This window comes from Heterodontus francisci, chromosome 45 (assembly GCF_036365525.1).
Source record: "Heterodontus francisci isolate sHetFra1 chromosome 45, sHetFra1.hap1, whole genome shotgun sequence".
NCBI lineage: Eukaryota > Metazoa > Chordata > Chondrichthyes > Heterodontiformes > Heterodontidae > Heterodontus > Heterodontus francisci.
The window spans coordinates 1,398,463-1,414,006 of record NC_090415.1 but is presented as its reverse complement, the minus strand read 5'-3'; the positions used below and the strand labels follow the sequence as shown (position 1 = coordinate 1,414,006).

Here is a 15,544-nt window from a genome sequence, read left to right as displayed (position 1 = left end):
GAAACACCAAAGTATACAAGGATGTGGGGGATTCAGGGATGTGGGAGCGGTTTTGGGGTTGGGGGATGTGGGGCTGTTTTTCTGGGGTCTCTCTGATCCATGTTTCCCACCTGCTCCCTCAGGTCGATGGGGAGAAGGGAATCTCGCTCCGGTTCCCACGATTCCTTCGCATTCGGGATGATAAGAAATCTGAGCATGCCACAACCAGCAGCCAGGTAGAGGAATGGGGAGGTGGGGGTCGGGGGGGACAGGGTGGGGACAGTGGTTGGGGTGGGGGGGTGCCTGGGTTGTGAAGGAGGGGGGGGAGGGAAATGACCCAGGGAGAGAAGGGGCCTGGGCAGTGAATGAGTGGGGGATGACCCAGGGGAGAGGGGGAGGCCTGGGTAGTGAATGAGTGGGGGATGACCCAGGGGAGAGGGGGGAGGCCTGGGTTGTGAATGACTGGGGGATGACCCAGGGGAGAGGCCTGGGTTGTGAAGGAGTGGGGGGGTGGGGGAAGACACAGGGGAGGTGGGGGGCTGGGTTGTGAAGGAGGGGGAGGTGGTGACCCAGGGGAGACGGGGAGGCCTGGGTTGTGAAGGAGGGGGGGGGGGGGGTGACACGGGAGAGGGGGAGGCCTGGATTGTGAAGGACAGGTGAAGGGATTCCTTGGGTGACGGGAGGAGGGGAGAGCCTGGGGATGAGGTACAGGGGAGGGGGGGATGCCGGGCAGGTGGAGTAGACCTGGGATCATGACAAGGAAGAGGGGGGTCCATAATGGCAGGGTTGGGGGTGTGATTATAAATTACTCTGACTGGGCTTGGGGCGGTGGGAACTGGGGAGAGGGCTGTCTGGGGGAATGGTAGAGGGAGGAGTGTGTCCTACTGCCTCACTATCCCTCCCTCCCTTCTATACCCCACCCTCTACCTCCCTTACAACACCCCCCTCACTCCCTCTCTCTACACCCCACCCTCACTCCCTCTCTATAACCTCACCCTCCTCCCTCTCTAACCTCTCCCTCCCTCCCTCTCTATACCCCACCCATCCACCCTCCCTCCCGATAACCCCACCCTCCCTCCCTCCCTGTAACCCCACCCTCCCTCCCGTCCTCTCTGTAACCCCACCCTCCCATCCTCTCTGTAACCCCACCCTCTCTAACCCCACCCTCCCTCCCTCTCTATACCCCACCCTCTCTGTACCCCACCCTGCCACCCTCGTTCTCTATAACCCCACCCTCCCTCTCTCTCTGTAACCCCATCCTCCCTCCCTCCCTCTCTATAACCCCACCCTCCCTCCTCTCTATAACCCCACCCTCCCTCCCTCTCTGTAACCCCACCCTCCCAACCTCTCTGTAACCCCACCCTCCCTCCTTCTCTCTGTAACCCCACCCTCCCTCCCTCTCTGTAACCCCTCCCTCCCTCCCTCTCTGTAACCCACCCACCCTCCTCTCTGTAACCCCACCACCCTCCCTCTCTGTAACCCACCCTCCCTCCCTCCTAACCCCACTCTTCCTCCCTCTCTGTAACCCCACCCTCCCTCCCTCTCTGTAACCCCACTCCCCTCCCACCCTCTCTGTAACCCCACTCTCCTCCCTCCCCTCAGTAACCCCACCCTCTCTGTAACCCCACCCTCACTCCTCTCTGTACCCCACCCTCCTCCCTCCTCTCTATAACCCCACCCACCCTCTCCTGTACCCACCCTCCCTCCCTCTCTGTACCCCACCCTCCAACCCTCCGTATAACCCCACCCTCTCTATACCCCACCCTCCCACCCTCTCTGTAACCCCACCCTCTCTATACACCACCCTCCCTCCCTCCCTCTCTCTAACCCCTCCCTCTGTAACCCCACCCACCCTTCCTCTCTGTAACCCCACCCTCCCTCCCTCTCTATACCCCACCCTCCACCCCTCGTATAACCCACCCTCTCTGTACCCCACCCTCCCACCCTCTCTGTAACCCCACCCTCTCTATACACCACCCTCCCTCCCTCCCTCTCTATTACCCCACCCTCCCTCCCTATTTACCCACACTCCCTCCCTCTCTATTACCCCTCCCTCCCTCCCTCTCTATACCCCACCCACTCTCTTCTCTCTGTAACCCCTCCCTCCCTCCCTCTCTGTAACCCCACCCTCCCTCTCTGTAACCCTCCCTCCCTCCCTCTCTGTAACCCCTCTCTGTAACCCCACCTTCCCTCCTCTCTGTAACCCACTCTCCCTCCCTCCTCTCTATAACCCCACCCACCCTTCCTCTCTGTAACCACACCCTCCCTCCCTCTCTGTAACCCCACCCTCCCTCCTCTCTGTAACCCACCTCCCTCCCTCCCTCTCTGTAACCCCACCTCCCTCCCTCCCTCTCTGTAACCCACCTCCCTCCCTCCCTCTATAACCTCACCCTCCTCCCCCCCTCTCTATAACCCACCCTCCCTCCCTCCCTCTCTATAACCCACCCTCCCTCCCTCTCTATAACCCCACCCTCCCTCCCTCTCTATAACCCCACCCTCCCTCCCTCCCTCTCTATACCCCACCCTCCCTCCCTCTCTATACCCCACCCTCCCTCCCTCTCTGTAACCCACCCTCCACCCTCTCTGTAACCCCACCCTCCCTCCCTCTCTATACCCCACCCACCCTCCCTCCCTCTCTATAACCCCACCCTCCCTCCCTCTCTATAACCCCACACTCCCTCCTCCCTCTCTATACCCCACCCTCCTCCCTCTCTACACCCCACCCTCCCTCCCTCTCTATAACCCCACCCACCCTCCCTCTCTATACCCCACCCTCCCTCCCTCCCTCTCTATACCCCACCCACCCTCCCTCCCTCTCTATAACCCCACCCTCCCTCCCTCCCTCCCTCTCTATACCCCACCCACCCTCCCTCCCTCTCTATAACCCCACCCTCCCTCCCTCCCTATAACCCCACCCTCCCTCCTCCCTATACCCCACCCTCTCTGTAACCCCACCCTCCCTCCCTCTCTATACCCCACCCACCCTCCCTCCCTCTCTCTCTATAACCCCACCCTCCCGCCCTCTCTATAACCCCACACTCCCTCCTCCCTCTCTATACCCCACCCTCCCTCCCTCCCTCTCTATACCCCACCCTCCCTCCCTCTCTATAACCCACCCACCCTCCCTCTCTATAACCCCACCCACCCTCCCTCTCTATACCCCACCCTCCCTCCCTCTATAACCCCACCCACCCTCCCTCTCTATACCCCACCCTCCCTCCCTCCCTCTCTATACCCCACCCACCCTCCCTCCCTCTCTATAACCCCACCCTCCCACCCTCCCTCTCTATAACCCCTCCCTCCCTCCCTCTCTATAACCCCTCCCTCCCTCCCTCTCTCTAACCCCACCCTCCCTCCCTCTCTATAACCCCACCCTCCCTCCCTCCCTCTCTATACCCCACTCTCCCTCCCTCCCTCTCTATACCCCACTCTCCCTCCCTCCCTCTCTATACCCCACTCTCCCTCCTCCCTCTCTGTAACCCCACTCCCTCCTAACCCCACACCCTCCCTCCCTCTCTATACCCCACTCTCCCTCCCTCCCTCTCTATACCCCACTCTCCCTCCCTCCCTCTCTATACCCCACTCTCCCTCCCTCCCTCTCTATACCCCACTCTCCCTCCCTCCCTCTCTATAACCCCACTCTCCCTCCCTCCCTCTCTATAACCCCACTCTCCCTCCCTCCCTCTCTATAACCCCACTCTCCCTCCTCCCTCTCTATACCCCACTCTCCCTCCCTCCCTCTCTATACCCCACTCTCCCTCCCTCCCTCTCTGTAACCCACTCTCCCTCCCTCCCTCTCTGTAACCCCACTCTCCCTCCCTCCCTCTCTAACCCATCCTCCCTCCCTCTCTCTAAACCCCATCCTCCCTCCCTCTCTCTAACCCCACCCTCCCTCCCTCTCTCTAACCCCACCCTCCCTCCCATCTCTCTCTAACCCCACCCTCCCTCCCTCTCTCTAACCCCACCCACCCTGCCTCCCTATAACCCCACCCCCCCCTCTCCTCTGTACATCCTCCCCCGGCCCCGTACTCCCTCCTCAGGTTGCCGAATTGTATAGGAAACAGCAGCAGATTCAGAATCAGCAGGGAGCTGCTGATGGGAACGGTGAGGCCGAGGACCTGTACTGAGAGCCACGAAAAGCCAAGATTACAGAGAGATGGATGAAGGGAGAGAAGCAAGGCACTCGATGTTTGCAGTCTGATGGACTGGGAGTGCCCAGGCCTCCATCTACCAACCCAGGCCATCTCAGAATAGCCGTGGACTGTAAATAATGCCGTAAATTATCCAGGTGTCACGCAAATCCTGACCCTTCAGCAACAAATAAATGGACCAGCTTTTGTACATGTCCCTGTACGCCAAGTTTTGTTCTTCATATATCCCAGAATGGTGGAGGCAGGGGGGGGGAGAGCCAGGGAGGGATGTGTGATCTGTGGGGGAGGGGGGGTGTGAGAGAGAGGGGGAGACGGCAGGGTCGCGAGAGAGAGAGGGAGGCGGCAGGGTCGAGAGAGAGAGGGAGGCGGCAGGGTCGAGAGAGAGAGAGAGAGAGAGGGAGGCGGCAGGGTCGAGAGAGAGAGAGAGAGAGAGAGAGGCGGCAGGGTCGAGAGAGAGAGAGAGAGGGAGGCGGCAGGGTCGAGAGAGAGAGAGAGAGGGAGGCGGCAGGGTCGAGAGAGAGAGGGAGGCGGCAGGGTCGAGAGAGAGAGAGAGAGGGAGGTGGCAGGATAGAGAGAGAGGGGGAGACGGTAGGGTCGCGAGAGAGAGAGGGAGGCGGCAGGGTCGCGAGAGAGAGAGGGAGGGAGGCGGCAGGGTCGCGAGAGAGAGAGGGAGGGAGGCGGCAGGGTCGCGAGAGAGAGAGAGGGAGGCGGCAGGGTCGAGAGAGAGGGAGGGAGGTGGCAGGGTCGAGAGAGAGAGGGAGAGGCGGCAGGGTCGAGAGAGAGGGGAGAGGGGAGACGGCAGGGTACAGAGAGAGAGAGAGAGGGAGGCGGCAGGGTCGAGAGAGAGGGGAGGGAGGCGGCAGGGTCGAGAGAGAGGGAGGGAGGCGGCAGGGTCGAGAGAGAGGGAGGGAGGCGGCAGGGTCGAGAGAGAGAGAGAGGGAGGGAGGCGGCAGGGTCGAGAGAGAGAGAGGGAGGGAGGCGGCAGGGTCGAGAGAGAGAGGGAGGCGGCAGGGTACAGAGAGAGAGAGAGGGAGGCGGCAGGGTCGAGAGAGAGAGAGGGAGGCGGCAGGGTCGAGAGAGAGAGGGAGGCGGCAGGGTCGAGAGAGAGAGAGGGAGGCGGCAGGGTCGAGAGAGAGAGAGGGAGGCTGCAGGGTCGAGAGAGAGAGAGGGAGGCTGCAGGGTCGAGAGAGAGAGAGAGGGAGGCGGCAGGGTCGAGAGAGAGGGAGGGAGGCGGCAGGGTCGAGAGAGAGAGAGAGGGAGGCGGCAGGGTACAGAGAGAGACAGAGAGGGAGGCGGCTGGGTCGAGAGAGAGGGGGAGACGGCAGGTACAGAGAGAGACAGAGAGGGAGACGGCAGGGTCGCGAGAGAGAGAGGGAGACGGCAGGGTCGCGAGAGAGAGAGGGAGGCGGCAGGGTCGCGAGAGAGAGAGGGAGGCGGCAGGGTCGCGAGAGAGAGAGGGAGGCGGCAGGGTCGCGAGAGGGAGAGAGGGAGGCGGCAGGGTCGCGAGAGAGAGGGGGAGGCGGCAGGGTCGCGAGAGGGAGGGAGGCGGCAGGGTCGCGAGAGAGAGAGGGAGGCGGCAGGGTCGCGAGAGAGAGAGGGAGGCGGCAGGGTCGCGAGAGAGAGAGGGAGGCGGCAGGGTCGCGAGAGAGAGGGAGGCGGCAGGGTCGCGAGAGAGAGGGAGGCGGCAGGGTCGCGAGAGAGAGGGAGGCGGCAGGGTCGCGAGAGAGAGGGAGGCGGCAGGGTCGCGAGAGAGAGAGGGAGGCGGCAGGGTAGAGAGAGAGAGAGGGAGGCGGCAGGGTAGAGAGAGAGAGGGAGGCGGCAGGGTAGAGAGAGAGAGAGGGAGGCGGCAGGGTAGAGAGAGAGAGAGGGAGGCGGCAGGGTAGAGAGAGAGAGAGGGAGGCGGCAGGGTAGAGAGAGAGAGGGAGGCGGCAGGGTAGAGAGAGAGAGGGAGGCGGCAGGGTAGAGAGAGAGAGGGAGGCGGCAGGGTAGAGAGAGAGAGGGAGGCGGCAGGGTCGCGAGAGGGAGGGGGAGGCGGCAGGGTCGCGAGAGGGAGGGGGAGGCGGCAGGGTCGCGAGAGGGAGGGGGAGGCGGCAGGGTCGCGAGAGAGAGGGGGAGGCGGCAGGGTCGCGAGAGAGAGGGGGAGGCGGCAGGGTCGCGAGAGAGAGGGGGAGGCGGCAGGGTCGCGAGAGAGAGGGGGAGGCGGCAGGGTCGCGAGAGAGAGGGGGAGGCGGCAGGGTCGCGAGAGAGAGGGGGAGGCGGCAGGGTCGCGAGAGAGAGGGGGAGGCGGCAGGGTCGCGAGAGAGAGGGGGAGGCGGCAGGGTCGCGAGAGAGAGGGGGAGGCGGCAGGGTCGCGAGAGAGAGGGGGAGGCGGCAGGGTCGCGAGAGAGAGGGGGAGGCGGCAGGGTCGCGAGAGAGAGGGGGAGGCGGCAGGGTCGGGAGAGAGAGGGGGAGGCGGCAGGGTCGCGAGAGAGAGGGGGAGGCGGCAGGGTCGCGAGAGAGAGGGGGAGGCGGCAGGGTCGCGAGAGAGAGGGGGAGGCGGCAGGGTCGCGAGAGAGAGGGGGAGGCGGCAGGGTCGAGAGAGAGAGAGGGAGGCGGCAGGGTCGCGAGAGAGGGAGAGGGAGGCGGCAGGGTCGCTAGAGAGGGAGAGGGAGGCGGCAGGGTAGAGAGGGAGAGGGAGGCGGCAGGGTAGAGAGAAAGAGAGGGAGGCGGCAGGGTAGAGAGAAAGAGAGGGAGGCGGCAGGGTAGAGAGAAAGAGAGGGAGGCGGCAGGGTAGAGAGAAAGAGAGGGAGGCGGCAGGGTAGAGAGGGAGAGGAAGGCGGCAGGGTAGAGAGAGAGAGGAAGGCGGCAGGGGAGAGAGAGGAAGAGTCATGTATATAGCACAGAAACAGGCCCTTCAGCCCATCGTGTCCGCGCCAGCCATCATGCCGATCCATTCTAATCCCATTTTCCAGCACTTGGCCCATAGCCTTGTACGCTATGGCGATTCAAGTGCTCGTCTAAATACTTCTTAAATGTTGTGAGGGTTCCTGCCTCCACCACCCCTTAAGGCAGTGTTTCCAGATTCCAACCACCCCCTAGGTGAAAATTTTTTTCCTCAAATCCCCTCTAAACCTCCTGCCCCTTACCTGAAATCGTTGCCCCCTGGTTATTGACCCCTCCGCCAAAGGAAAAAGTCTCTTGTTGTCTACCCTATCAATGCCCCTCATAACTTTGTATACCTCAATCAGGTCCCCCCTCAGCCTTCTCTACTCTAAGGAAAACAACCCTAGCCTTTTCAGTCTCTCTTCATAGCTGAAATGCTCCAGCCCAGGCAACATCCTGGTGAATCTCCTCTACACCCTCTCCAGTGCAATCACATCCTTCCTATAGTGTGGTGCCCAGAACTGTACACAGTACTCCAGCTGTGGCCTAACTAACGTTTTATACAGCTCCATCATAACCTCCCTGCTCTTATATTCTATGCCTTGGCTAATAAAGGCAAGTATCCCATATGCCTTCCTAACCACCTTATCTACCTGTGCTGCTGCCTTCAGTGATCTATGGACAAGTACACCAAGGTCCCTCTGACCCTCTGTACTTCCTATGGTCCTACCATCCATTGTATATTCCCTTGCCTTGTTAGTCCTCCCAAAATGCATCACCTCACACTTCTCAGGATTAAATTCCATTTGCCACAGCTCTGCCCATCTTACCAGCCCATCTCTATCATCCTGTAATCTAAGGCTTTCCTCCTCACTATTTACGACACCACGGATTTTCGTGTATTCCACGAACTTACTGATCATACCTTCTATATTCACGTCTAAATCATTTATGTACACTACAAACAGCAAGGGTCCCAGCACCAATCATTGCAGTACACCACTGGTCACAGGTTTCCAATCGCAAAAACAACCCTCGGCCATTACCCACTGCCTCCTGCCAGTAAGCCAATTTTGGATCCACTTTGCCAAATTGCCCTGGATCCCATGTGCTCTTACCTTCTTAACCAATCTCGCATGCGGGACCTTATCAAAAGCCTTACTGAAGTCCATGTAGACTACATCAACTGCTTTACCTTCATCTACACATCTAGTCACCACCTCGAAAAATTCAATCAAGTTAGTCAGACATGATCTCTCCCTGACAAAGCCATGCTGACTATCCCTGATTAATCCCTGCCTGTCCCTCAGAATTTTTTCCAATAGTTTCCCAATCACCGATGTTTGACTCACCGACCTGTAATTACCTGGTTTATCCCTGCTACCCTTCTTGAATAATGGTACCACATTCGCTGTCTTCCAGTCCTCTGGTACCTCTCCTGTGGCCAGAGAGGATTTGAAAGTTTGTGTTAGAACCCCTGCAATCTCCTCCCTTGCATCACTTAACAGCCTGGGATACATCTCATCTGGGCCTGGGGATCTATCCACTTTTAAGCCTGTTAAAACATCTAATACGTCCTCCCTTTCAATGTTAATATGTTCAAGTATATCGCAATCCCCCTCCCTGATCTCAACACCTACATCCTCTTCCTCCATAGTGAACACAGATGAAAAGTAATCATTTAAAACCTCACCTATGTCCTCCGGCTCCACACACACATTGCCACTTTGGCCCTTAATGGGCCCTCCTCTTTCCCTGGTTATCCTCTTGCCCTTAATATATTTATAAAACACCTTGGGATTTTTCTTTATCTTGCCCGCCAATGTTTTTTCATGACCCCTCTTCGCCCTTCTAATTACTTTAAGGTACCCCCCTACATTTTCAATACTTCTCCAGGGCCTCCGCTGTTTTCAAGTGCTCCGAATCTGCAATAAGCCTCCTTTTTTTTTTCCTTATCCAATCCTCTTTCTCCCTTGACACCCAGGGTTCCCTGGACTTGTTGGTCCTACCCTTCACCTTTACAGGAACATGTTGGCCCTGAACTCTCACTATTTCCTTTTTGAATGACTCCCACTGGTCTGATGTAGACTTTCCTACAAGTAGTTGCTCCCAGTCCACTTTGGCCAGATCCTGTTTTATCATATTGAAATCGTCCTTCCCCCAATTCAGTACCTTTATTTCGAGTCCATCTTTGTCCTTTTCCAATTGATGGGATTGAAGGCCGATAAATCCCCAGGACCTAATGGTCTGCATCTCGGAGTATTTAAGCAAGTGGCCCTAGAAATCGTGGATGCATTGGTGGTCATCTTCCAAGATTCTATAGACTCTGGAACAGTTCCTACATATTGGAGGGTAGCTAATGTAACCCCACTATTTAAAAAGGGAGGTAGAGAGAAAGCAGGGAATTATAGACCAGTCAGCATGACGTCGGTAGTGGGGAAAATTCTAGAGTCCATTGTCAAAGATTTTATAGCAGAGCATTTGGAGAACAGTGGTAGAATCGGGCAGAGTCAGCATGGATTTACGAAAGGGAAATCATGCTTGACAAATCTACTAGAATTCTTCGAGGATTTAACTAGTAGAGTTGATGAGGGGGAGCCAGTGGATGTGGTTTATTTGGACTTTCAGAAGGCTTTTGACAAAGTCCCACATAAAAGATTAGCATGTAAAATTAAAGCGCATGGGATTGGGGGTAGTGTATTGCGATGGATAGAAAATTGGTTGGCGGACAGGAAACAAAGAGTAGGGATAAATGGGTCTTTTTCCAAATGGCAGGCAGTGACTAGTGGGGTACTGCAGGGATCAGTGCTAGGACCCCAGCTATTCACAATATATATTAATGATTTAGATGAGGGAAATAAATGCAATATCTCCAAATTTGCAGATGACACAAAACTGGGTGGGAGGGTGAGTTGTGAGGAGGATGCAGAGAGGCTTCAGGGTGATTTGGACAAGTTGAGTGAGTGGGCTAATACATGGCAGATGCAGTATAATGTTGATAAATGTGAGGTTATCCACTTCGGTAGCAAAAACAGGAAGGTAGGTTATTATCTGAACGGCTATAAACTGAGAGAGGGGAATATGCAACGAGACCTGGGTGTTCTCGTACACCAGTCGCTGAAGGTAAGCATGCAGGTGCAACAGGCGGTAAAAAAGACAAATGGTATGTTGGCCTTCATAGCGAGAGGATTCGAGTACAGGAACAGGGATGTCTTGCTGCAATTATACAGGGTCTTGGTGAGGCTACACCTGGAATATTGTTTGTGCAGTTTTGGGTCTCCTTATCTGAGGAAGGATGTTCTTGCTATCGAGGCAGCGAAGGTTTACCAGACTGATTCCTGGGATGGCTGGAGTTCAGAAGAGTGAGGGGGGATCTCATAGAAACCTATAAAATTCTAACAGGACTTGACAGGGTAGATACAGGAAGGATGTTCCCGATGGTGGGGGAGTCCAGAACCAGGATGAGAGAGGAGGAGAAATTTCTTCACCCAGAGAGTGGTGAGTCTGTGGAATTCGCTTCCACAGAAAGCAGTTGAGTCAAAACATTGTATGTTTTCAAGACGGAGTTAGATATAGCTCTTGGGTCTAAAGGGATCAAAGGGGCAAAAGCGGGAACAGGTTACGGAGTTGAGATGATCAGCCATGATCATAATGAAAGACGGAGCAGGCTCGAAGGGCCGAATAGCCTACTCCTGCTCCTATTTTCTATGTTTCTATGACTGTTTGGAGGTCTGTAGTACACTCCCAGCCAAGTGATTGCCCCCTTTTTGCTTTTAAGTTCTACCCATATGGCCTCATTTGAGGAACTTTCTAAGATATCATCCCTCCTTACTGCAGTAATTGACTCCTTGATCAACAGTGCAATACCACCACCTCTTTTACACCCACCCCATCACCCCTGAAGATTCTATACCCTGGAATATTGAGCTGCCAGTCCTGCCCTTCCCTCAACCATGTCTTATATTCCCATATGTTAATCAACGCCCTCAATTCATCTGCCTTACTGGTAAGACTCCTTGTGTTAAAATCAATACAATCCAGCTGTGCATTATTCACTTGTGCCTTAACAGGTCTATATTTGCTCTGCCTTCCAGACTGACTCAGTTTCTCTTCTATATTTGGCTGTGCATCACCCCCTACTGTAACTCCACTCTGTATCCCATCCCCCTGCCAAATTAGTTTAAACCACCCCCCCACCCCCCCACAACAGCACTAGCAAACCCACCCAGCAAGGATATTGATCCCGTCAGGTTCAGGTGCAACCTGTCCAACTTGTACAGGTCCCACCTTCACCAGAAACAGACCCAGTGATCCAGGGAACTAAGCCCTCCTGCCCTCTGCACCATTTCTTCAGCCACGCATTCACCTGCTCTATCCTCCTGTTCCTACCCTCGCTAGCACGTGGCACCGGGAGTACTCCAGAGATTACAACCTCTGAGGTCCTGCTTTTTAATCTGCTACCTAGCTCCCTAAATTCTTGTTGCAGGACCTCATCCCTCTTTCTACCTATGTCGTTGGTACCAATGTGTACCACCACCTCTGACTGTCCACCCTCCCCCCTTCAAAATGTCCTCCAGCCGCTCTGTGACATCCTTGACCCTCACACCAGGGAGGCAACATACCATCCTGGACTCACGTTTGCAGCACAGAAACACCTATCTGTACCCCTTACAATAGAATCCCCTATCACTATAGCTGAACCACTCCTTTTCCTCCCCTCCGTGCAGCTGAACCACCCGTGGTGCCACAGACTTGGCTCTTGCTGCATTCCCCTGAGAAGCTATCTTTCCCCAACAGTATCCAAAGCGGAAAATCTGTTAAAGAGGGAGATGGAGCCAGGGGACTCCTGCACTAGCTGCCTAGTTCTTCTACTCTGCCTGGCAGTCACCCATTCCCTTTCTGCCTGAGCTGTACTTATCTGCAGCAGGGGAGGCAGGCGGCAGAAAAGAGAGAGAGAGAGGGAGGCAGCAGGGGAGAGAAAAAGAGTGGGAGACGGGAGGGGTGAGGGGGGGAGGAGGAGACGGGAGGGGTGAGAGGGAGGAGGAGGAGGAGACGGGAGGGGTGAGAGGGAGGAGGAGACGGGAGGGGTGAGAGGGAGGAGGAGGAGGAGACGGGAGGGGTGAGAGGGAGGAGGAGGAGGAGACGGGAGGGGTGAGAGGGAGGAGGAGGAGGAGACGGGAGGGGTGAGAGGGAGGAGGAGGAGGAGACGGGAGGGGTGAGAGGGAGGAGGAGGAGGAGACGGGAGGGGTGAGAGGGAGGAGGAGGAGGAGACGGGAGGGGTGAGAGGGAGGAGGAGGAGGAGACGGGAGGGGTGAGAGGGAGGAGGAGGAGGAGACGGGAGGGGTGAGAGGGAGGAGGAGGAGGAGACGGGAGGGGTGAGAGGGAGGAGGAGGAGGAGACGGGAGGGGTGAGAGGGAGGAGGAGGAGGAGACGGGAGGGGTGAGAGGGAGGAGGAGGAGGAGACGGGAGGGGTGAGAGGGAGGAGGAGGAGGAGACGGGAGGGGTGAGAGGGAGGAGGAGGAGGAGACGGGAGGGGTGAGAGGGAGGAGGAGGAGGAGACGGGAGGGGTGAGAGGGAGGAGGAGGAGGAGACGGGAGGGGTGAGAGGGAGGAGGAGGAGGAGACGGGAGGGGTGAGAGGGAGGAGGAGGAGGAGACGGGAGGGGTGAGAGGGAGGAGGAGGAGGAGACGGGAGGGGTGAGAGGGAGGAGGAGGAGGAGACGGGAGGGGTGAGAGGGAGGAGGAGGAGGAGACGGGAGGGGTGAGAGGGAGGAGGAGGAGGAGACGGGAGGGGTGAGAGGGAGGAGGAGGAGGAGACGGGAGGGGTGAGAGGGAGGAGGAGGAGGAGACGGGAGGGGTGAGAGGGAGGAGGAGAGGGAGGGGTGAGAGGGAGGAGGAGGAGGAGACGGGAGGGGTGAGAGGGAGGAGGAGGAGGAGACGGGAGGGGTGAGAGGGAGGAGGAGGAGGAGACGGGAGGGGTGAGAGGGAGGAGGAGGAGGAGACGGGAGGGGTGAGAGGGAGGAGGAGGAGGAGACGGGAGGGGTGAGAGGGAGGAGGAGGAGGAGACGGGAGGGGTGAGAGGGAGGAGGAGGAGGAGACGGGAGGGGTGAGAGGGAGGAGGAGGAGGAGACGGGAGGGGTGAGAGGGAGGAGGAGGAGGAGACGGGAGGGGTGAGAGGGAGGAGGAGGAGGAGACGGGAGGGGTGAGAGGGAGGAGGAGGAGGAGACGGGAGGGGTGAGAGGGAGGAGGAGGAGGAGACGGGAGGGGTGAGAGGGAGGAGGAGGAGGAGACGGGAGGGGTGAGAGGGAGGAGGAGGAGGAGACGGGAGGGGTGAGAGGGAGGAGGAGGAGGAGACGGGAGGGGTGAGAGGGAGGAGGAGGAGGAGACGGGAGGGGTGAGAGGGAGGAGGAGGAGGAGACGGGAGGGGTGAGAGGGAGGAGGAGGAGGAGACGGGAGGGGTGAGAGGGAGGAGGAGGAGGAGACGGGAGGGGAGAGGAGAGGGAGGAGGAGGAGGAGACGGGAGGGGTGAGAGGGAGGAGGAGGAGGAGACGGGAGGGGTGAGAGGGAGGAGGAGGAGGAGACGGGAGGGGTGAGAGGGAGGAGGAGGAGGAGACGGGAGGGGTGAGAGGGAGGAGGAGGAGGAGACGGGAGGGGTGAGAGGGAGGAGGAGGAGACGGGAGGGGTGAGAGGGAGGAGGAGGAGACGGGAGGGGTGAGAGGGGGAGGACGGGAGGGGTGAGAGGGGAGGGGGGTGAGAGGGGGGAGGAGGGGTGAGGAGGGGGACGGGAGGGGTGAGGGGGGAGGAGGGTGAGGAGGGGGAGGAGGAGAGGGAGGGGTGGAGGAGACGGGAGGGGTGAGAGGGGGAGGAGGAGGGGAGGGAGGGAGGGGTGAGAGGGGGGAGGAGGAGACGGGAGGGGTGAGAGGGGTGGGTGAGGAGGAGGGTGGAGGGGGAGGAGGGAGGAGGAGAGGGAGGGGTGAGAGGGGGGAGGAGGAGCGGGAGGGGTGAGAGGGGGAGGGAGGGTGAGGGGGAGCGGGAGGGGTGAGAGGGGAGGGAGGGTGAGAGGGGGAGGAGGAGTAGGGAGGGGGAGGAGTCGGGAGGGGTGAGGGGGAGGAGGAGTCGGGAGGGGTGAGGGGGAGGAGGAGTCGGGAGGGGTGAGAGGGGGAGGAGGAGACGGGAGGGGTGAGAGGGGGGAGGAGGAGACGGGAGGGGTGAGAGGGGGAGAGGAGACGGGAGGGGGAGGAGGAGACGGGAGGGGGGTGGAGACGGGAGGGGGGAGGAGGAGACGGGAGGGGGGAGGAGGAGACGGGAGGGGGGAGGAGGAGACGGGAGGGGTGAGGGGGAGGAGGAGACGGGAGGGTGAGGGGAGGAGGAGGAGACGGGAGGGGTGAGGGGGAGGAGGAGGAGACGGGAGGGGGTGAGGGGGAGGAGGAGGAGACGGGAGGGGTGAGGGAGAGGAGGAGGAGACGGGAGGGGTGAGGGGGGAGGAGGAGACGGGAGGGGTGAGGAGGAGGAGACGGGAGGGGTGAGGGGGAGGAGGAGGAGACGGGAGGGGGAGGAGGAGACGGGAGGGGTGAGGGGGAGGAGGAGGAGACGGGAGGGGTGAGGGGGGAGGAGGAGACGGGAGGGGTGAGGGGGGAGGAGGAGACGGGAGGGGGAGAGGGGAGGGGGAGGAGGAGGAGGGGTGGAGGGGAGGAGGAGACGGAGGGGTGAGAGGGGGAGGGGGAGACGGAAGGGGTGAGGGGGGAGGAGGAGACGGGAGGGGTGAGAGGGGAGGGGAGACGGGAGGGGGTGAGGGGGAGGAGGGGAGACGGGAGGGGTGAGGGGGAGGAGGAGGAGACGGGAGGGGGTGAGGGGAGGAGGGGAGACGGGAGGGGTGAGGGGGGAGGTGGAGACGGAGGGTGAGAGGGAGGAGGGGAGACGGGAGGGGTGAGGGGAGGAGGGGAGACGGGAGGGGTGAGAGGGGAGGAGGGGTGAGAGGGAGGAGGAGGAGACGGGAGGGTGAGAGGGAGGAGGAGGAGGGAGGGGTGAGAGGGAGGAGGAGGAGACGGGAGGGGTGAGGGGAGGAGGAGGAGAGGGAGGGAGGGTGGAGGAGGAGGGAGAGGGAGGAGTGGAGGGAGGGAGGAGGAGGGTGAGAGGGAGGAGGAGGAGACGGGAGGGGTGAGAGGGAGGAGGAGGAGACGGGAGGGGTGAGGGGAGGAGGAGGAGAGGGAGGGGTGAGAGGGAGGAGGAGGAGACGGGAGGGGTGAGAGGGAGGAGGAGGTGAGGGGGTGAGGGAGGGAGGAGGAGGGAGGGGTGAGGGGAGGAGGAGGAGGGGAGGGGGAGAGGAGGGAGGGGGAGGGAGGGGAGACGGGGAGGGCGTGAGAGGGGAGGAGGAGAGGGTGAGAGGGTGAGGAGGGAGACGGGAGAGGGGTGGCAGGGGGGAGACGAGAGGGGTGAGATTGGGAGACGGGAGGGGTGAGAGGGGGAGGAGGAGACGGGAGGGGTGAGAGGGAGGAGGAGGAGACGGGAGGGGTGAGAGGGAGGAGGGGGAGACGGGAGGGGGTGAGAGGGAGGA

General features: G+C 59.8%; 2 protein-coding genes across 2 annotated transcripts in view; both read left to right on the top strand.

Moving 5' to 3' along the window:
• The window catches only part of LOC137356173 (DNA ligase 1-like), a 55,153-nt gene extending 50,821 nt beyond the window's left edge, over positions 1 to 4,332 (top strand). The window contains 2 exon segments of the mRNA XM_068022008.1: positions 123 to 215; positions 4,020 to 4,332. Coding sequence (XP_067878109.1) covers positions 123 to 215; positions 4,020 to 4,106 — 180 coding nt within the window. The 3' untranslated portion in view covers positions 4,107 to 4,332.
• Positions 4,261 to 15,544, top strand: part of LOC137356180 (zinc finger protein 239-like) — a 26,874-nt gene continuing 15,590 nt past the window's right edge. The window contains exon 1 of the mRNA XM_068022020.1: positions 4,261 to 4,329. The gene's annotated coding sequence lies outside the window, so the exon portion shown is untranslated. The remainder of the gene's footprint in view (positions 4,330 to 15,544) is intronic.